Below are 22,995 nucleotides of genomic sequence, written 5' to 3'. Positions count from 1 at the left end.
GAAAAAAGTCTAATTCTCATGAGACATTCAAAGTCTAATGAGACTCTTTCGGAAGAAATATTCTTAGTTACTACTTTTCTGAAAAATTATTTAGTAACTCAAAATATTTCTTCCGAAAGAGTCTCAATCTATTACCATTATCTGTCATTAAATGATTGATTAATAATTTATTTAATGTTTTCAAAATTTTTCTGAGTTTTCAGAGATAGTTTTACTTCACATATTGTTTTTCTGAATTTCAAACTAAGTATTCTAAATTCCAGAATAGATTTAATTCCACAAGGGGCAATTCATTTGCGCACACTTAAGGGAATCAATTCATTCTCATTTTGATCTCTTTAAATCCAAAATAACACAGCTCTCATAGACACCGGTACATTTTTTCGATTAAACTGTTCGACATTTAAATACTCAAATTTTACTAAAAGTTTTTGAGTAGGTTTTTCACAGATAAAGTATTCCAATATGCCGATTTTTGTAACATCTTTTGCAGTATCCAAAAAAATTACATATCTTTGATTGTGATTTGTAAAAGAACATACTTAAACTTTATTTTTATTTTGAATTTGAAACGGATAGTTTGGCACGTACAAAACGGAAATAAAAAAATATGCGTCATTATTAAACCTAAAATAATCTATACGTTTTCATATTAGTAGTTTTGATTACATAAAATGCACCATTCTAAAAAATGATTTTAAATCGCATACAAAACAGTTAATATAAAGTTTACTTCATCTGTAACAGCTTTATGTTAACATAAAATACTGATGTTGGGTGGCATTAACCAATCATAAGCTAACATTTGTTACGTCGGGTGTCAGGGATTTGTATCGCTTTACGTCGGCATAAATGTGAGCCCTTAATCTACAAATGCGTGGACCCTTTTTTGATTAATAAAACATTATGGAATAAATTGTTTGTACAATAATTTAAAAAATACAAACAATATCCAAAATATTTTGTAAAAAAAAAATTAACTATTTCGTAAACGCATTTTTCTCTATTATTTCTTGGCGTTGCAAATATGAAACTAACCACAATATTCAAAACAGATACAAAATTTGTTACATAAATGACTTTTAACGTATTTTTTAAATTACCGATCATAATCATTAATATGAGCATGAAAATTAAAAAAAAAAAAAAGTAGGATTCTAATGTACCATAACTACTTAAAAAATATTGTCCATGAAATTCATGCCTAAAACATTTAAGTCTAATTATTAATATGTGTGCTTTTCAGAGAATGTTTTAACTTAAACTTAAGTAAATAATCTATCTTCGGTAATACATGTATTAATAGATATATTGAGTAGAACAGAACATAGGACAAAAATTTAACAGTTTTTTTAATTTATTTAAATTCGGTTTTCGAGTTTTCATAGGATATTTCTTTATCAAAAAAATTCAACACCTTGCATTTTGATAAAATAAATTCCCTTTAGCCCACAGAAATGCTCATCTTAATTTGAATAACTTATCATCTAAGTTATGATAGTCTTTACTCTAGAGGTGGATAGTTCCAGGTCAGTATAGTTCCATGAACCATATCTTTTGTCGGATACGTACCCGACAGGTTTGTGATTGTAATTGTAATTTTATTAAAATTTTGTATGTAATTTGTCTACTTATTTGTTAATTTAATCACCATTAGAATTAAAAACATTAAATAGTTTCCCGAATAAGATCCCAGAAACTAGTTCCTTTTCGCTCCAGAAACGTTCTAGATTGAATCCGTAATTTTCCCGAAAGTACCCACTTCTACTTTATTCAACCCAAGACCTCAGCTCTAAGCCAATATTTATTACGTCGCGTATCAAACATATGACGTAACGTAACAAATATAGGCTTCTTATTGGTTAACTCCACCCAACGTCAGTGTTCTACGTTGCCATGGGGCTGACACTTAAGACATAACAATCCCGAAGTCAGTAAATTATTTCTGTCTTTGTCACTGTTACGTTTGCTCTACATAATGCTGTTCCTTCTGTAAGATCGTCGTTATTCCTACGTCCTACGACCATTATGTTATGTCGTAATTTCGAGTAACGAATGACAGGGCGCAATAAATTCCATTACGACTATGGCATCCGTATATCATATACGGATAAAAGCATACAATTTTAATTTAATAGGTTTTAAGGTTTATATGCCGGATTGTATGTTCCGCATTTTAACTATTTTTTGTTAAAATATTTGATGTTTTTATCTACAGAATAAATATTAAATTTAAGCGTCTGTGTTCTGTATAAGAATCCAAGGATTTTCAAGAAATCTTCACTATTTTTAATTCGATTTTCGGTGAAATGAACAAGTTTTTGATTGCACATACTCAATTTCTTAGAGATATTGATTCAAAAACTAAAATTTAAAAGCTTTCGAATGATACATATTTCATTCAGATCAGATTTTATTTTCCCGTTGAAATTTATCAGTCAATGAAGAATGAAAAATAATTTATAGTCGAGAAATTTTTAATAATTGTCCTCTTATTAAATAAGTCTGCGATATAAAAATATTTTCGAATACTTTCAAATGTATATTTTTCAATTAATATTATTTTATTGAATCTATTATCATATAAAAAAGAAAATCTGATTTTTTATTTTAATCATTGTCCCATTTTCTTAGCTTCTCAATGTATGTAAAATGTAGATGAATGAAGAATGTTTTTTTTTTCAACTGAACGCCATATTAATAAATAAATAAGAATTAAGTGAGCCTCTTTTTATATGATGAATATAAAAATATCAAACATACTGTGTTTTATCCAATCAAATTACACTTTGAAGATTACAAAAATTCCCATAGAGCTAAAATTTGGTATGAATGTTCAGAATACTAGAGCTAAAAATTGATATCAATGGTCAGAATAATATTATAAATGTATTGTGAAAAGTCCCCATCAATCCTCCTTGTGCAAAAAATTTTATTGAGGGGGGAAGTTTGCAAAAATTTGTTTTTCGCGTTATTCAGCAAAACGGTGAGTTTAACAGCAAAAATAGTCCAGAAAAAAAATTGTAGATCATGCTGCCATTTTCGTGATATAGCGGTTCTATTTTTGCTGTGAAACTCATCGTTTTGCTGAAAAACGCGAAAAGCTTATTTTTGCAAACTTCCCCCCTCAATAAAATTTTTTGCACAAGGAGGATTGATGGGGACTTTTCACAATACATTTATAATATTATTCTGACCATTGATATCAATTTTTAGCTCTATGGGAATTTTTGTAACCTTACTTATATTTTATGGACTAATTTGACTGGATAAGTTCTCATATACAAATAATACACAAAGTTAAATAAATTATGGCAAAAATACATAGGAAAATTTTAATTATAACAAATATTTTTAAAGTCTTAATATATAAATATGAAAAACATCACACAATAATACGCATACGTACAAAAAAAAAAAAGAAAAAGAAACAAAACACATTTTTTTTATCATCTTTGATAACATCACATTCGCCATTTTGAGTATTGATTTAAAATGGCCGATCGCCAAGCGTGATACTACTTATTTGAGCGTAATCTTTCCAAACCGGATCGTTCTTCTTCTTCATCACTCGTATACGATGACATACCAGTAACAGCGCCTCGACTTGATGTCGCTTGCATTAATTCTTGATCAGGTCCATTACGATTTTCATATAAAAGTATATTTAATGTTTCTTCATAAATTCGTGCTTCAGGAAATTCAACTTTTGTATGTTTTTTATCTGTTGCATATACAATTGACGTACAACATACTTCTGCTACTTTTTTACCATGACCATAAAAACTCCAACAACATATTTCACTAGAACCGATTACATCTTTTATAAATAATACACGGCCACTAAAACGTAATGATAGTTTATCGAATAATTCAATATTTTTTAATAGATTGTCATCGGATGTGGTTGTATATGAATATTTATTGTTATGTCTATTTATGAGCAACTTGACAACAGGCTAAAAAAAGAAATTTTATTTCATTAGACATTTTGTTACATTCACATAATTATCTAAATATACTGTAAGTAAACAGTGTGTTCATTTTAAAAGTATCCACCCTTAATAATTCTTTAGTTGATGTGATTATTGTTTTGAGTGAAAACACGTCGCTTTAGATATCGAGGAGGAAGTTAAAAAATGGTACCAAGAGAATTTTAGGTTTCATCCCCTCAACCCCAGTCTTGAATGGAGAATTGTACCTCGATATGTTGGAAAATGTGATAAATCCATTAATAACAGAATCTTTGGAGAATCAAGTGGATGAAGTTGGAAACATGACACTCAGTGAGGAAAACTTGCATTTCCAACAAGATGGATCTCCTCAAAGTGAAGGGTGAGTAGGGGCAAAGGTATGAAACATAAAATTCTCTATGGACCATTTTTGAACTTCCCTTCGAGAATTATCAAGGGTGAATTCTTTTGAAATGGACACACTGTGTACTACCTACATTCACCAACCTATCCCAATTTAAAAAATTGAATTTTTCGCAAAAGTAATCGTGCTAACAGTAACAGTCGAACTGGCAAATCATTTTCACAGATGTTAATAATTATTATTACTTTCAATCGTTACAAAGAACCCTTCACTAATCTTATTTATGTAAATAAAGTCTCAGTCAAATTTTCTCATTTTGAGGGATTTTGTAGAACTTGGCATCCTGATCAAAAGTTTTAATGAGCACAATGATCAAAATGCAAACGTGCTTGAGTTATGGGCGTTGGAATGTTAATAATCACTCAGGAATGTGAACCTGAGGTTTTTTAAACTCTATGTTTGTCTGCAAGTGTAAAACAACAGAAAAAACGTGGCACTTTTACATATTTGGATTTTCGTGTCCATTGTGACTTTGGATTGTGTCCAGTGGAACTTTTGACTGTTTTTACTTTAATTTGGGTCACTTTGATTTGAGTTTAAGTGACGTTGAAGCGTGCCAATGTGCAATTCTTCAAAAAGAAATCGCGACTTAAAGAAATTATACAAAATTATGTGTACAAAATTAAATAAGAACACAAACTTCAAAGTTTATAGAAAAAAACTAGAAAAACTTTCGCAATTATAAAAGACTAAGGGCGCAAATATGGCACAGCACCTTAAAATGTAAAATTAGGTAGGTATCTTTTGGTTTTTTTTTTCATTCAATGAAAAAATCAGCAGTTTAATAGATATATTTTACATCTTTTTTACTCGTGGCACTGGCAACCTAGCGTTAAAATCCCATAATGTCTTCGACAATCATTATTATCAATTAGCTAATCGTAATTACTCTATGAATCGAATCGAATATTTTATAACGATACCTATTTACGAATAATTATAATTTTATCTGAGACATTTATAAACCGTTAACATTCGAAATATGCAGATACTTAAGAGATACGTGAATATGTATTTAAATATATTCTAAGCACAAAGCTACGTTAAGATAATTCCTACTTTTAAATACAAAATAATGAAAATAAATACTTTTGTAGTTGAGCCAATTAGAAGTTGTTCTTCTTTTTGTGAAGTAATTAAAGGTACTCGACATATTGGTTCTGCTTCACGTTCCTTCTTTAAAAGTGCTTGTTCACATGATTCTGCTAACTCAGCAATACAATAATATTTCGCTTCAGCTAATAACTCTGCCATATCTTTACAACTTTCTGGTAATGGTACTGAACCGTCTCGTAAAAAATTTAACACTGTACCAAAATGTTTTCCGCTACGATCAATTAGAATCCAACCTAAAACAATGATACTAATCTTAGGGCAAGCTTATCGTTTTTTGTGGCAAAGTGTACAAGGGGCGTATTCGTATATAATATACCTTCAGAATCAGTCAAAACTTCCATACGACCACTAAACATAGCTCGAAGCATTGTGTCATTTTTAGTTAATGTACCAATTGTCGTATAATGTAAACAACCACCAACATTTAATTTTACATACTGTGATGGGCTACCTTTTATCACAGTTTTATGGTCACCAGACATTTCAAGTTTGAAAATTTGAGTGAACCATAACCCAATTTTTATGGTTTATAAAACACTAAACGAAACAATGAATGATTAACAACAATGTATTTATAAAAAAAAGAACTAATTATTAACACGAAATATTAAATTTTATAATAATAAATCATGCATAAATTTAATTAATTACATGTTGTTAAATGATCGCTGCATAAATATTTTTTACAGCACCCATTTACGGAAGCCTGAATGTCTCAATAGCTTTTTTTTTAAAGTGTCTACCCACAAATATAAAACCAACTAGTTCACTTTCAACAAGTGAACTTGTGATTTGTGGGACTTTATGGAAACAAATCTTTTTGAAAATGACAGTCGGTAATGACTATTCTTTAATTAGCCACTACCAAAACTGTCTGAAATTTTTAATAATTGTATGTCCGGATTTAATGATAATAATTAAATTTAATGATAATGTTTATAATTTATCTTACGTAGTTAGTTAAAAATTTTTATTAATTAGCCTTTTCCTCAGAAGATTAAAAAAAGATCCGATAGATGACAGGAAATAAAAATATAGGAAATCAAAATATTTTTACCTACTCTAGTTCTGCCATCTATCGGATCTTATGAGAAAAAAGGCTAATTAAAGCATTATATTTTTTAAATAATATTAATAAAAATTTTTAACTACGTAAGACAAATTATAAACATTATCATTAAATTTAATTATTTTCATTAAATCCGGACATACAATTATTAATAATTCCAGACAGTTTCGATAGTGGCTAATTAAAGAATAGTCATTACCGACTGACATTTTCAAAAAGGTTTGTTTCCATTATGTCCCACAAGTTACAAGTGCACTTGTTGAAAGTGAACTAGTTGGTTTTATATTTGTGGGTAGACACTTTTAAAAAAAAGCTATTGGGACATTCAGGCTTCCGTACCCATCCTAAAAATTATTTTATTTACAACTAAAAAATGGCGGACATACTTATGAAATCTGGTATATATTTTGATGAATTAAATAAAATTCGTGTAATTGATCCAAAATTAGCTGATCAATCCACAAAACTGAAAGATGAATGTAAAAATTTTATTGAAAGTATGTTATTATATTCATATGAATCATAATTTTTATCAGTGCAAACGTCTCTATTGCATCATTGAATTCTTTTACAGAACTTGATAATTTTCAAACACTAACTGATAAGTTTATTAAAATTATGGATAGTTTGGCATCTGAAGTTGAAAATGAAAAATTATGTGCCATAGGGCGACGAAATATGGTTCAATCAATGACCAAACAAAATGAATTGGAAAAAAATCAATTACAGGTTCCGTTTTTTAGAATTTTTGTATATATACTTGCACAAACGTTTGCCTATATTTCAACACTTCATTTAATTATGCACAAAGTTTTATTCAAAGTATTATTTCAAAACGGTTTCCCTTGGATTTGAGTCGTTTTTCTGATAATTCGGTCAACCTAAACTATAATTAAAAACACTTTAGCTCTCCCAGATTTAAATGCCTCTGCCCGGAGGTTACAAACACTTAATATTATAATAATATGCAAAATCCGAAAATTCCAACAATTTTTTGGTGTAAAACCTATCTTTGCCGATTTACTCCCTTGTAGATACGCAACACATTTCTAAACTTGATAGAATATTTCACAAGAAAATAATTCGCATAATAAAAACAATGCAAAGACATGAAAAAGTTTCATGATCGTAGCGAGGAATGGAAAGACAGCTGCCACCCTGAACCTGAACTGACCATTATATTAATTGGCTATATTTTGAACTTATGAAATTTTAGGGCTAATAATTACTGTGTTGACCCTTACCACCCTCAACACTCTGGGTCAAAGCTGCCCATGACTTAATCCTGGTGTGCCCATGACTTAATCCAGAAGTTTACATTAAAGAACAAAATTAACAGTTTTGGGAAAAGTTGAAAAAATCATCAATTCATTCTCCACTTCCCTTTCGGCTTCAAGAAAAGTCTTTTCTCATTATGCCAGTAATGAAGTGAACTAGCAAATAATTTAATATCTAAAGCTTTGTTTATATTATGTCAGTACCAAGTATAATTCAGTTTTTTTTTAGTCGAGTATTTTAGTAAATTAAGCAAAGGCGCTTTAACAAATATTACGCCCGTATGTAGTTTAAAATTATCACCCCCCGTAATAAAAATCGATCAATAAAGACAAGACCTTTTTTTATTTTTTTAGTTCTTTATTTCTTAGAACCTGTAAAATCGCATTGGTTGAGGGACAGTTGTCCGACTCGAACTCGGCTTGTTAAATAAGAACGTAAATAGATACATTAATCAAGAAAGTAATTTTCTAAAACCCAAAAATACATCGTTACTAACATACTTGCCCCATTTATCAAAATGGTTAAAAAATTTACTGTAAGAATTACTCGCCTTTTTTTGATGTTCCACAAGTCTGTCTATAATTGCTAGATAGACCGTCACTCTGCTGTGAGCTTTCTCTTCCACATTCTCTTTGTACCCTTTTCTATATATTCTTTGACTAGCTGTTCATTTCTCAATAACATTTCCTTTTTCTGCAGAAATTATAGGAATTAGACTGTCATCCATTTGAATAACTGTACAAATATCAATAACAGTAATTTTTTGCACACTTACACAATTAATTTTATGTTTGTTAAAAAATTCCACGCGCACCTCTTTGTAACTTCGCATTTGTAGTCAAATATCGTCTTCGATAATCGTCACCTCATTTTGATGTACTCATTAACAGTACTCACAAACGTAATACACTACCTACTACAGCACTGTTTCGCAAAACACTGTAAAGCAAATTTTGTTTAACATAATAAATATGAAAATTTCTAGGCATTGCTAATGGAAAAATCATTGGAATTGGAAAGATTACGTATTGAACATCATTCAATGCAAAAAACAATGTCGGAACAGCAAGATGTATTGGATCGATTAACCTATTATAGTTAAAAAACAAAAACCACAATATTCTTGATTTCATTAATTTAATTTTATATATAAAACTAGCCAGTTCGAATGTTTTTTTTTCTTTTTTGTTTTTTGCAAAAATACTTTTACAAACTACATACTATTCATTTAGAAAACAATTACACTTAGTTAAAAATACATAAAACAAAAAAAAAAATGTACGGAAAATAAAAAAAAATTATTATAATGCAAAAACTTAAAATTTATCACAATAACAAATTTTTATACATGCTAACAAGAAACCAAAAAATATGATCTCTTTTCATAATTATTCGATTTTTGAAATTTATTTTTATTTAGCGAATTAAAATTTTGTAATTAACACGAAAAAATAAATATAATTATTATATAAAAAAAAGATAGCACGTTTTTTAACTATCTTCCTCGATTGCTTTCTTGTATTAGACATTTAGAAAATTGGTTTATTTCACCACCTTTGTTTAATTTATTCATTTCTAGCCTACCAGTCAAATTTTCATTTCAATCGTATTTCATTGGTAAATTCTAAGATTTAAATTAATTTTAACTAATGGATATATAAACTGACCTTTGTGGATTCTACTGATCAATCATAATTTAAATAAAATAACAGAGGAATTCGTACTGAATATAATTAAACAATTAATCATTTCATAAAATCAACTGGTTATTTTCTTGGAAATACCGGGAACGAGAAATTTTAAAGAAAAAAAAGTTTAAAAATAATTAAAATTGGAAATCGATAAGATTTTTCTTTAATTTTATTCTATCAGATATCGACAGAAAACATGTATCACATGTATCAAAGAATAAAACTTTTTCTCAGTTAAATTGGAAATCCAGTATCAATAAAAACTCTTCCTTTATGTCCCCCATCTTTAACTTTTCACTCAGCATTAATTATAATCAACAAATCGAGATAAATTATAAAATTTTTGCAAAATGAAAAAAACAATGCATTTTTAAATATTAATACGATAATTTAAATTTGATAACAGTTAACCTAGAAACGGTAATTGGCATACTAAAGGAAATTATCAAATATTACGATTTTTTAGTTTGTAAGTAGTACGGATGGAATTCCTTAAATTAGTATAAAAAAAAGTGTTCAAATTTATAACAAAAATTTGAACAGCAGTTAGCAGTTCAACCAATTTCAATAAATGGCATGGATAAGACACAATAAAACTTTTGTGTCCGTACTACTTATAAATTAGAAAACAATATTTGATTCTTAATTCATCCTGTATTTATAAAACTGTCCTCGATTTAAAATGAATTACCTTCTATGGAATACAAATAGTAACAAAATTAGGATATTATTTAATCTAAATTGAAATTTTCATCTAAATTCAAAAAGCTGCAGTTGAAATTTTGACAATGAATTGGGAAACAAATATTTTACGACGTTGAATGTTATATGTAATATTAAAAAAATAAATAAGTCACAGGGAGATGGATAATAAAACCTTTTCCCTTTATTGGAACTTCTTCAGCAACCATAAGTATTCGAAAATTTACCTAGGTATTAAGATTATACTTGAAGAAGTTCTAATAAAGGGAACGAAATATCCAAAATTAAAGATTGATTCTAGTTATTTTATTGTACATTTCCTTGTAATTTATTTATTTTAAATCGATAATTCCTCTTCTAATTTTTATTCATTACTAATAATTCATTGTCGCGATTTAAGCCATAATCAATTGAAATTGAAAGCAAAGTAAATTGTACTCAAACCTAAATTATCGTATGACACATATTTTAAGATTAAAAAAAATTAAACTGTTAAGAATTTCAAATTATAAATTAGCTAGATCCTAGAATAATAATTACATAAAAAATGACTGTACATTTATTTTTTATAAATACAAACAACACTAAAAATTAAATTGAATTATAACGAATGAATTGATTTTTAATTTAATTATAAACATTCAGTGTGTATTTTTATTTTTTCATTTTTAAAATGCAGTTTCCCTAACAAATTTTTGCGTTTTTTTTTTTTTGTTGTTGTCAATAACTGTTACAACACAGTCATGTTTTTTTTAAATTATTCCTTAATTATGAAATGTATAACTTTACAAACTTAAAAAAGGCCCCTTCGCAATAATTAGTTTAATGGTGTATAGATTAAGAAATAATCCATTAAATTTTCAGTTCATAAATTAATGTATCCCGTTCGTCTTTCTCTCTCTACAAGTTAGATTCTTGCTTTGTATCTGTTGTTTCAGATGTGCTTTCATTTATGGATTTTTCAGATTGTGTTGTCGTTGATTCGGTTTTTTCATCTAATTTGAGTCGCTTTTCTTCGGTAGCTTGTTTTGGTGATAATGGTTCTGCACTTCTTTTAAGTCCACCGACAATTTTTTTCTGTAACTGCACAATTATTGCAGTCATATTGTCGCATCCTGTACCATCTCCCATTGTATTTGGAGCTAGGCAATGATCGAACATCTGAAGAAAAACAAGACTTTTTTAGAATCATGAAAGGAACAAAAATTTGTTGACTACGAATCAAGAAAGAAAATTACAATTTAAAGTTAAAAGTTAAATTAAACTTGATACTATTAACGGACATTCAAAAGTTAATTTCTTTCGACTTTAACGAATTTAAAAACGGTTGGGATTTGATTTACATGGAACTCAAATCCCAATCTAGGAATACTGAAATAAGATGTTAAAAACAAAAGTCATACCTCTTCACAAATTTCTGATATTTTTCTTCTACCATCAGCTAAACGTGGCCTAACAAATTCAATAACTTCCTCATTACTCATAAAATTCCAAATACCATCACATGCTAACACTAAAAATTCATCATCTGGTGTGATAGAAATTTTTGTAACATCTGGTAATGCTGTAATCATTTGTTCTTCAGCTGGTAAATCTTTATTTTGTTTATAAGCATGATCACCAATAGCTCTTGATAAGTTTAATCCACCATTTACTCGTCCATCACTTGTAACTTTACCGCCTGCTTTAACAATTCGATCATTTTCTTCTTCAGTTTCTGGTTTATGATCTTGACTCATCTCGATTACTTCACCTTTACGACTAACTATGCATCTTGAATCACCAGCATTTGCAACGTACAATTCATCACCACGTAAAAGAGCAACGACGGCCGTACATCCACTATCAAATCCTGGTTCTTCGGTCATGGGCATTTTGAAATCATCATCGTCATTCATCTCATTACTATCATCTTCTTCATCAGTAGCCTCTTCTTCTCCTAAATCTGACTCATCTTCCTCATCATCTTCATCATCCTCTTCCTCCTCTTCCTCTTCAGAACTATTTTTTTCTACTTCATCTGCCTTAAATGTATCGTCATGCTCATCATCTGAATCTTCAGTATCTTCATCAGGAACGAACCCTGATAAAATCGCACTATATATGGCTTGAATATTTTCAGTACTAATACCCATTTTTTTTGCTTTACGATCTTTCAATACCTTCTGAGGGGATTTTTTAGCCTTACCCTTGCCCTTTATTGATTCGCCATTTGTTGCTTCCTCATTTTTATCTGTCACATCACCATTTACCGAAGGCTTTTCTTCATTTTTTTCTTCTATTTTATTTTCTTTTGTTTCTTCTAATTTATTACTTTCGGATTTAGTTTCTTCTGATTTATTACTCTCAGAATTACTTGCCTCTGGTTTGGTACCTGATCCACTTTCTTCTGATTTATTTGCATCCGATTTAATTTCATCACACTTACTATTTTCTTCTGTTTTATTATCGCTAGACTTGGTTTCTGATAATTTCTCATCATTATTAACTTTTTCCTTACTATCATTCTCTATTGAATCCCCTGATTCTGTAGAAACTTCACCGTTTAGCTCTTTGGTTAATTTACTGGGTTTAAATGATTTACTTTCTCCTGACGATCCAGCGCCATCTCCAGCAATTCGAGATTCTTTTTTATACCGTAAATACGGTGATATTGGTTTTTTATCTTGTACTTTAAGCAAATGTTGATTTTGATATTTTTCCATAACTTTTTCGAGAGGCATTGAAGCTTCCTCGCATAAATGATTGATTTCATCTTGTGGTTCTTCTTCATCAGAATATTCAACCTCACCATCTTTATTTTCTTTCTTATCTCCAGCTAATTCTTTTAATATTTCAGTAATTTCTGGAGTCGGTAATGTTCCATCAAATTGAAGAAATGCATCGATTAATGCTTGTTTATAGTCCTTTTTCTTATAAGATTCGACTGTTTTTAAAAATTCTGGGAATTTTTGTGAACAATATAAAGCTACCTCATGCCCTCCATGACCGTCATAGACTGCAAACAGTGATGTATTTTCATCAAAATCTATAATACAATTATGTGCATCCTGAAAAAAAAATGGATACAATTACAAATAAGTCGGTGTATAAATGAAGAGGTCGTAATGCAAAGAGCATAAGAATTACATTTTGATTTTCGTATAACAGTTCAAAACTTTATAGACCGTAGGACATTTCGGGTTTTTCAAATGATAAATACATACTTCGTAAGTGGCTTCCATTTGACGAGTCTACTAAACTTTCCTCTAAGATTTTTCTTCGAAAAGTCGGCGTTCTCAAATGAGCATGATGACGTTATATGTAATATAAAAACGCAGCAGATAATTTGTCGAACACTATGACCACTTGATAGCATTAATAATTTTTAAACAATAAAATATTTTGTACGAGAAAAATATTGCACCGATGAGCAGTACGATTTTGAATTCGTACATGGTTTACTTTTGCTGAATTGTCTAATAATTATTAATGTTATCAAGTAGCCATAGTGTCCGACAAATTCAAGGCTGCGTTTTTTCAAAACGATAACTCAAATATGACGTCATCATGATAATTTGAAAATGCAATCTTTTCGAAAAAAATCGAAGAGAGAAGGTTTGAAACATACAATTGACTGTGTTAATTGTTGAAATATCCTGTATAGAAAGTCTTGAATGTCAATGCTTGCATTATTTTTAATAAATTAGAAAAGTTTAAAAAACCAACAGTTATATTATTTGTTTTGACTTTTGAAATTTTTAAAAAAAATTTCGACAAATGCGATTTTTTTCTTGTAGCTCTCTCAAAAGTGAACCGATTTACTTGAAATATAGCTAAGAACACTCTCGATTAAATAAGCTAACAAACAAGCAAATAAATTAATATCGGTTTATTCGTTTAGGAGCTACGATAGCCCAGACAGACACACATACTGACACACAAACATAACGTGATATATATAATTTATTGATGGTTCGATCACATAGATCGGGTTAGATATCATCGATTTTATTGTTTGTGTTTTCTTTTAAGGGCGCTGGGCCAGATCTCACGTTTCAAACATTCGACCTACGTTCGCGTGTTATTTACTAAACCAGTTGGTTAAATTTTTTAAAACGAGGAAAATCAGACGCTCTATAGATCTAGTTAAGAACTCATTTTGATTGAAAAAACAAAAATTTCCATGTATTAACACTGCATGTAATGTTGCGTGATGATTATGCCACTACAAGTTTATATTTTTATCGTTTTATATACACTCTGTGTCACAAAAAACGCACGGTTTCCATAGAGATACATGCAAATCCGTCCGTTTTTTTGACACAGGCTATATTACACAAAATGTAATAAAATACTCTTGAAAATAAATAAAATATGTTATCTCATACAAAACTTGTTTAAGTTTAAAGTTTCACTCTTATTTCGATTGTCGGACACTTAAAATATTATAAAATTAATTAAATAGAAAGTATACGGTAAATCGTTTTGAATGTTTTACTGATGTACGCTTGAAATTTCGTTCTATCTATTAAAAAGTTTGTTTCTAGAAGCTCAAGTCTACTTCTTTTTTATAAACCCTCAATTTCCAGAATTATTGTATAAGGATACTCATAAGATCCCATATATTTTTCTCGTGCACCATGCGGTAAGAAAATTTTGTTTTTTTCTATGGATACATTTAAGTATAATATTTCGAATAAATAAAACAAAATGTGGGGTTAAGTTTAAGTGATTTGGGGGGACAAATTACCTAAATAAACTGATTTACAGGACTTAAAATGTGTAGCATTATTGTTAGCGACTGTAATTCGATATTCAGAAAACAGATTATTACATTTAAAAGCCTAAATTTGAGCTTTGAGCTAATAATCAAAATCGTAGATAACACAAAATTTTTACAATTAATTTGATTTTAAATTTTTGAAAGCTTTTTTTAATTTTATCTCATTTATAAATCTGAAATTTTGAATTAAATAGCATGGCTTAGCAAAATACATACTTTTAAACTTTACGTAAATGAACTTTTAATTTTCATATTTATGTGATAAGATTAATTGACTACAAATTTATCAATAAATACTAGTCTTTTGAACAAATTTCCGTACAAATTATAACTTTCGTTAAAAATTGTACAAATTAGAACTGATTATACGAGAACATTTCGCGAACTGAAATATTCATGACGTATTACAATTGAAATTTTCATGAAAATTCATGAAATATTCATAAAGCTAGTGAAATTTTAATTGAAATTGATTTTACCATGTTTATAATTTCAAAAAGTGCTTTGTTCAAAATGAAAAATTTACAAATTATAAATTTTCGGAGTAACTGTTTTTTGCATTCTTCGTAAATTAATAGAATAAACTGTGTAAACATTTTAATAGTCGTTACAATATATCGGATATCAATGTAAACAAGGATATTTTATATAATTTTTGCAAGGCATTATATTTTTTAATAAGTTAGCACTTGCAAAAATTGTACAGCTATTAAAAGGTTCCTTTTTTAAATTAAAATTATAAACGATTAAAAATTGAATTTTCGTTACCTCTTGACTAACCCGCCAACCTTGCATAGAACTTGCCCCACATGATAATCGTTCCCCAATTTCATCACTGGATATTTTTTCTGTGATCGGTTCTGATAAATATGCACCCATTTTGTATTTAATTTAAACAAATTTAATTATTTCAAAAAAAAACTTAAGGACTGTATTATTCCAAGCGGGAAATTATACCGGCAGATCGAACAGTCACATCCATATTCCCATCCCCACACTTTGTAGGGAATTATTATAAAATAGTAATTTTTATAATATTAATATATTCTTTACAATAGTAGTATGTTGGTATCTTTGTTTGTTGCATTATTTTCACTTTATCCATCCTTTTTTATGTGAGAAATATTATGCTGTGCAAAGTCATCTTAATACAAGTGTACTGTAAATTTGTATTTACATTACTACCAACTTTAATCAAAAGTTATATGTTAGTAACTTTTATGTAAAGACTAGTTTAAATTATAAAAACTATTTTTTAAGTCCTATTTACACAATACTGCTGAAGCATCACGTTTGGCTGATTATAACAAACGTTCAACAATCACAAGTCGGGAAATTCAAGCCGCAGTTCAATTATTATTACCCGGTGAATTGGCAAATTACTAATATATCAACTAACGTAATTTGGCCCCCCAAAAAAGTTTGTTCGGGTTAATTAATTATAAATCTTTTTTAATTCATTGTCCGTCGTTTGTTCTTCATTGGTTCGATCGTTGTTTATTTATTATTTATTAAACAATTATTTGTCCATAAGTTAGCCCCCCATACTATTGATTTCCACTTTTTACTTCTTTAATCAATGTATTTTAAGAAATTATTGATTGTTCGTTTATTATTAACAATTTTTGGATATAAATATTTCACATTCATTATTAATTAATTATTTATTAAGTAAAGATAACTGTTAAGTTAATTATATAGATGTCAATAAACTGAGTGGCTGTGTCAGTATAAGACTTGCCTATGAATCCAAGGTACGCTGGTTCGTATCCAGGTATGGCTAACATTTTTACTTTTAAATTAAATGAATTTTTTCTGATGTTGAAAATTTTCCACTCTTTTTATAGTTTAAATTATCTATATAACACGCCCTCTTGCTATAAATAACGTCAGTTATACATATGTCATAAATCACAATTCTGTCAGGGGGTGGGAATTTAAACAGTCATAAATATGTCACTGTTGAAAATTTTGTTCTCTTGTTACAAAATATTAAAAATATGTATAAAAATGGCTTGGTTATGCTAAAATTTGAAACTTTTTAATAGGAGAACATGTCATATAGTTTATCTCACTCATATTCTCCTATTACAAAATATTAAAAAAATACTTATTTTGCTTGCTTTTTTGTTGTACATGCTACAAAATTAAATTTTATAAGATTCTGTAATAGGAGAACATGTTATTTCACAAAAAAAAAAATGTAATTATGTTGTTAGTCCCACTTTCCTACTTATGTCATAAATCACTCTTCTGTCAGAGGGGTGGGAATTAAAACAACATAAAATATACCCCGCTCTCTTACTTATTTGTTATTTTTGGTTCTCATAACAATTATCTACAAAAAATTATTTTATTTCGGTAATTTATATAATTAAAAAGTAATCGAAGCATTGCTAGATTCGAACCGAGGTACTTATTAACCGGAGGCGACTGCGCTAGCCACTACTCCACCTTAGACTTGTTATATTTATCAATAATGTAATATAAATACCTTCTACTCACCTTTTTTAATAATCTTACCTATAAATGAATAATTGTAGTAATATTTTGTTAAAATTGAAGGTTCTGTTTGATATTCCTGAAATCGATGTAAAGGATAAAAGATAAAGGTAGGTATAATATTGAATAATAATAATTAAATCAGAAAAATTGATATAAACGATATTTTATTATATATATTTGTACATATTTCACATTTTATACAGTATAAAGTCATTTTTCGGGATAACGTTTTCATTTATTCTAAATTTTCAACAATTTTAACAATTTTAACATTGTGGAAAAATAATAAAAAATTTAACAAAAATACACAAGTTAGCGCAAAATCAACGTTTTAAATTCGTTATAATTTTTTAAAATCTTTTTCACTTTTTTTATGTTATTTAAAAAAAAAATCAAAATTATTCAGTATTTTCTAAAGAAAAGTTGGGAAAATGAGTGAACTTTATTTTCAAGGTGGCGATCGAATTGGTTTGTATCACTAAATTTCGATACTTTTCCCTGATTGTCTCAACATTATAGTAAAAAAAGAAATACATGAATCGTAGTTACGGTCGTATATTAGGGAATCATAGTCTTGGTTCCACTGAACAAAAATATTCAATTCTAATTGAAAATAATATTTTCTTTATTTTGAAGCAGTTAAGATAAGACATTTTTCGTTAAAATGTTGGCTTCCAAAATCCTGTAAATAAGAAGTAAAAAGCTTATTAGTAGATTATTAAAAATTATTATCAAAGAAAATTAATTAAAATTATAGGTGTATACAAATAAATAACAAATTGGTGAAACTAAGTCGGTGAACATTATTTCCGACTAAATGTAGCCAAAACATTATAAATCCATAACGGCTCAACCGACTCACTTTTAATTTATAAGGAAGAATATGAGAGGGAGAGGGTGGCAGTGTAATATATTATGAATATATTATAAATTAAATAAAAATATTATCCTCACCTGGTGGAGTATTACTCGGAGCATAATTATCGCGATGACGCGAACATTTATTTAAATTATCTTGATACCGTTTTTCACTATCTCCTCCCATTGCCTTAAAAAACTGAAAACAAAAATAAATCAATACACCTAGACTTTCCGACTTCGGTCTCACTCTATCCTTAGGAATATCTTTTAAGGTGCCTGGCAGCTTATTTCACCACCAAAACAATCTAGTTATTCGTCACGCTATTAAAATACTTACTGCTTCACATTGATAACACGTTTGTCCTTTTAATTTGGCTCTATCTGCCTTTTTTCGAACTGCATATCGTCGATGCGCAAATTTAGGTTCATCGTCATGTTCAGGAATTCTGTTAAAAAAAAAAAACATTTAGAAATCAGTAAAAACATGATGGAATCTACATACTTCTGCACGTCGAAATATGTATTTGTATAAAACAAAAATTGATCTAGAAAATTGGGGGAAAAAATCGAATCGTTTAATTACCTGTCATAACTAGTGTCTCTAAATTTCCTAATATTTTGTCTTGGCTTCTCTTCCTCTAAATTTTCTTTTTTAATTTCGTCTGCATTTTCATTTACATAACAATCATTTAATTTTGGTTTGTTTGCATGCGATAATCTAAAAAAAAAATCATACTCATAATTTAGTGGTTTAAATATCAATAATGAAAATTATACTAAAGAAGGACCTACTTGACTTTTTCTTCATTAGTAGTTTTTACAGGTGTTGTCGGATTCGGACAATAAAATGTTGGAGCAAATGGATCCAGTCTGTAATAAAGTAAATAATAATTTAGTATGTACGTATATAATGAAAAAAATATGCTTATTATACTGAGTTTCATCAGGATCGAGGAAATCATTTTGAATACGTTCAAACTTCTCAAAATTTTTTACAGTCTTCGATGATTCTAATTCTTGTTTATTTTTCTGTATATTATCTTTATTTTGTATAATTTTTTGTACAGCTTCAAGAGGCTTTGGCTTTATCTTTTCGGTTTTATATATGGTGTCCAATTTCGATTGTATGCTAAAAAATCATTAAAATTAATGTATTAATATATATTTTTTGTTCGAAAAATGTCGTGTTGCAACTCTCAGTTATCTGATTTGATTTTGAATATTTATATTGTCCTTTAAAAATGATGAGTACAAGTATTGCCATCTGGTAGTCTAAATTAGAACTACTGAAAACGGGCACACTTCCTGTTTTAATTAGTACGAATTATTATGACCAGTTGGCGGGGTTGCAACTTCCATTTATCAATATTTTACTAATACGATTTTGAAATTAATTTAAAATATAAAAAATAAAACTTACACTTTTTTAGACTTATGCGGACTATCTTTCTTTTTAGTTTCATTCATATCATTTTTGAGTATTTTTATTCCTGTATCATCACTTTTAAATCTTCTATCTAATTTCAAACTTTTCCTCAGCCTACTAATCTTTTTAATATTTTTATTTTTTAATACAGGACTAGTTTCAATACTATTTGTTACACAACTCTCATTGATTATGTCCAAACTTGAGTCACTTCCTGAATCTAGATCAATAATTTGACTAAAAAGTCTTTTTTCGTGTATTGGTAAATTTAATTGTTCTTCGAGATTTTCAGTTTCTTCTATTACTAAAAATGGATCTGAAAACTTCGTTTCAGTTTTTACAAACGGATTTGGTAAATTTTGTTGGATATTTTCAGTTTCTTCAATTATTATGTTATCAGTAAGTCTTTTTTCATTATTACTGGAATGTTTATGATGAAAACTTAATTTTTCTTGTATTTTTTCAGTGTCTTCAGCAAGATTTCTTTCATTAAAAATGAAACGTTTTGGTGAACTTAGTCTTTTTGGTGTATTTTGATTTTCTTCATCAATTATTTCATTAGGAGAAAGGTTTTCTTTAATAATTCTTTCTTTAGAAAGCCTTTTTCCGCTATTACTGGAATGTTTATTACTGAAATTTAATTCTTCTTGTATATTTTCAGTTTCTTCAACAACTATTTCTTCACAAAGATTTCTTTCATTATAAATAGAACGTTTTGGTGAACTTTTTGGTGTATTTTGATATTGTTCATTAATTATTTCGTTAGGAGAATCCCCAATTACTTTGTTATGTTGTTCTTTGAAATCTAAAATAGTTTCTGGTGAATTTAATCCTTTTTGTATACTTTTATCTAGTTTCCTAGCAGGATTTTTACAAGTACATTTCCTTTGATTTGTCACCAATTCTGAAATATTTACCAAGCATTAAAGTAAATTCACAATTTTTATACCATGCGTATATGTAATATGCAAGGTATACTAAGTTTAGTCCCAAGTTTGTAACTCTTAAAAATATTAAGGATACGAACAAAATTTTGGTATAGGTGTTTATAAAATCACCTAATTAGTCCATTTCCGGTTGTCTGTCCATCTGTCTGTCAACACGATAACTCAAAAACGAAAAATGATACCAAGATTACAGCCTGCTTAGGACATAAAAAGTGAGATCGAGTTCGTAAATGGGCAACATAGGTCAATTGGGTCTAGGGTCCGTAGGACCCAACTTGTAAACCGTTAGAGATAGAACAAAAGTTTAAATGTAAAAAATGTTTCTTATAAAAAAATAAACAACTTTTGTTTGAAACATTTTTTTGTGAACATTACTGTTTACCCACGAGGGCGCTTATTAGGTGCAAATTTTATAGTATATATTAATATGGGAATATCAGTTATGTGTGTGTGGCTATTTAATGTGTGTGTGGCGTCATCAACATTGTCTATATATGGTATTTCAACAATTAACTCAGTTAATTGTTTATTTTCACTTGTTATTGATAGAGTTTTATTCGAGCTTTTATTTTTGAGATTATAATCGTAATAAATTCTACACTATTTCTAGAACAGATAGTTTTTAGTCATTGTTTATTAAGTTAGGTCTACGTTGTTTTATTTATTCTGTAATTATTTTGTATTTTTTACTTACCTTGCACCTTTTGTTCTAAAATTTTCATCAACATAAATATAGGTAAAAATTCATCATTTTCATCAAAAAACGATAATGTTTTATTATCATATAATGATTCCCACACATTTTTTAATGTTCGTGTACTTTTTAAACTTAAATTAACCATTTTTAATTAAAAACGAGACATTCTAATTCAAACTCACAAATGAACACATTGAAATATAACCTCAATGTTTCAAAATATCTGTCATATGCCAAATTTAATTTAAAAAAAAAAAAAACAGGGATAATAGGGATAATAATAGGTTAGAATTAAAAACACAGGTTTACATTTATAAAAATTATATTGTTTAAAATTAGGAAACCCATAATTTTATTTGTTTTTTTTTTTTTTTTTTTTTAAATACATAATTTGTTCAATTTTTATTTATCACAAAATTATTGCAAAGAGAAATATGTATGAAGATTGATTTTACATTGACTCACTTTTTAAGTGCCGTCAAATAATTTCTATCTGTAATAAAAATTGTTCAATAATTTATTTTTTAAATACTCTACTCGTGACAGTCTAAAATTGTGCAAAATTTTCTTTTTAATCACACTATTTCTCAGTCTTTAATTTGATATAAACATATACACCTGTATCACACAATTTTAGTCTGTAAAAAGGATGGATTCTTTAAAAAAAATAAATTGAATAAATAAATGAATAATGTAAAAAAATAACTTTTGTGAAACTTCTTTATTTGAAAACAGTACATTATTTTTCTTCCAAATTAAAACAAAATGAATTTTTTATTAAATTCGATATATTCATTATATCCTAGAATGAAAGATTGTCAGTTCGTGACAGAAAAAAATCAATTTTTTACAGTCTGCCAATGATAAGAGGACATTATATACAGCCACAGGCAACAACAAAAAAGCATTTGTTTGTAAAACAAAGAGAACAACTTTTTACAGTCTGCCATTCATTTGAATAAAAGACAAGACTAAACTTTTCAATACACTAAAAATTTATTGGCAGACGGTTTTCTCGTGTACAAACTTCAACACAATCAATATTAGCTAACAAAATATTGTTATGTTAAAGTTTGTACACGAGAAAACCGCCTGCCAATGAATTTTTAGTGTACCTGTTGAACATTTTTCTGTTGGTTGTGGCTGTATATGGGTTGACCATTTTAATCTATTATGGCTAATAGCCCATTTTTAGATAACCAATCAAAAAATAACTTACAAAAATTGAAGAGTTTGATGGGAGAAATCATGTTCTGATATCAGATTTGACCTAGTTCTCCAGGTAACTTTAACAGTCAAGTTAGATCCTAAAAGGTCAAAGATAGAGTAACAATTTGAATTAGAAAATCGATCATCATAAATAAACTAGCATTTTTTATTTAAAATATTTCTTCAAAAATTATTAGCTTTCGGAAAAATATGTCGTTATGGCATTTAATCGAAAGAAAACTCGCTAGTTACAGAAAAATGTTTCAGCCAAAAGTTGACAGCAATAGAGGAAATTCTCCTGTGGCCATGGCTTTCTGTGGTTATTCTACTTTCAAGGTCACTGGACCTTGAT

General features: G+C 28.4%; 4 protein-coding genes across 4 annotated transcripts; 1 reads left to right on the top strand and 3 right to left on the bottom strand.

Annotated features, from left to right (window-relative positions):
• Positions 1 to 3,404: 3,404 nt before the first annotated feature.
• On the bottom strand, positions 3,405 to 6,159 carry LOC123295497 (BTB/POZ domain-containing adapter for CUL3-mediated RhoA degradation protein 3). The gene is made up of 3 exons (XM_044876872.1): positions 5,810 to 6,159; positions 5,467 to 5,726; positions 3,405 to 3,959 (listed from the first exon to the last, which is right to left on the bottom strand). The coding sequence occupies exons 1-3, from the start codon at positions 5,973 to 5,975 to the stop codon at positions 3,519 to 3,521; spliced, it is 867 nt and encodes a 288-aa protein (XP_044732807.1). The 5' UTR covers positions 5,976 to 6,159; the 3' UTR covers positions 3,405 to 3,518.
• Positions 6,160 to 6,943: 784 nt separating this feature from the next.
• LOC123296547 (intraflagellar transport protein 20 homolog) lies at positions 6,944 to 8,997 on the top strand. Its single transcript, XM_044878062.1, has 3 exons — positions 6,944 to 7,059; positions 7,137 to 7,291; positions 8,826 to 8,997. The coding sequence occupies exons 1-3, from the start codon at positions 6,951 to 6,953 to the stop codon at positions 8,940 to 8,942; spliced, it is 381 nt and encodes a 126-aa protein (XP_044733997.1). The 5' UTR covers positions 6,944 to 6,950; the 3' UTR covers positions 8,943 to 8,997.
• Positions 8,998 to 10,989: 1,992 nt separating this feature from the next.
• LOC123295686 (probable protein phosphatase 2C 58) lies at positions 10,990 to 15,990 on the bottom strand. Its single transcript, XM_044877107.1, has 3 exons — positions 15,767 to 15,990; positions 11,637 to 13,283; positions 10,990 to 11,394 (listed from the first exon to the last, which is right to left on the bottom strand). The coding sequence occupies exons 1-3, from the start codon at positions 15,875 to 15,877 to the stop codon at positions 11,134 to 11,136; spliced, it is 2,019 nt and encodes a 672-aa protein (XP_044733042.1). The 5' UTR covers positions 15,878 to 15,990; the 3' UTR covers positions 10,990 to 11,133.
• Positions 15,991 to 17,819: 1,829 nt separating this feature from the next.
• Positions 17,820 to 21,484, bottom strand: LOC123295185 (protein gamma response 1). The gene is made up of 8 exons (XM_044876432.1): positions 21,432 to 21,484; positions 19,785 to 20,694; positions 19,299 to 19,493; positions 19,157 to 19,234; positions 18,948 to 19,082; positions 18,702 to 18,810; positions 18,458 to 18,560; positions 17,820 to 18,185 (listed from the first exon to the last, which is right to left on the bottom strand). Exons 1-8 carry the CDS (start codon positions 21,463 to 21,465, stop codon positions 18,163 to 18,165), a joined length of 1,587 nt encoding a protein of 528 aa, XP_044732367.1. The 5' UTR covers positions 21,466 to 21,484; the 3' UTR covers positions 17,820 to 18,162.
• Between the last annotated feature and the right edge of the window lie 1,511 nt (positions 21,485 to 22,995).

Source organism: Chrysoperla carnea, chromosome 3, assembly GCF_905475395.1.
Source record: "Chrysoperla carnea chromosome 3, inChrCarn1.1, whole genome shotgun sequence".
Lineage (NCBI taxonomy): Eukaryota > Metazoa > Arthropoda > Insecta > Neuroptera > Chrysopidae > Chrysoperla > Chrysoperla carnea.
Note: the sequence above shows the minus strand (reverse complement) of the source record. Positions and strands in the feature narration are given on the sequence as shown.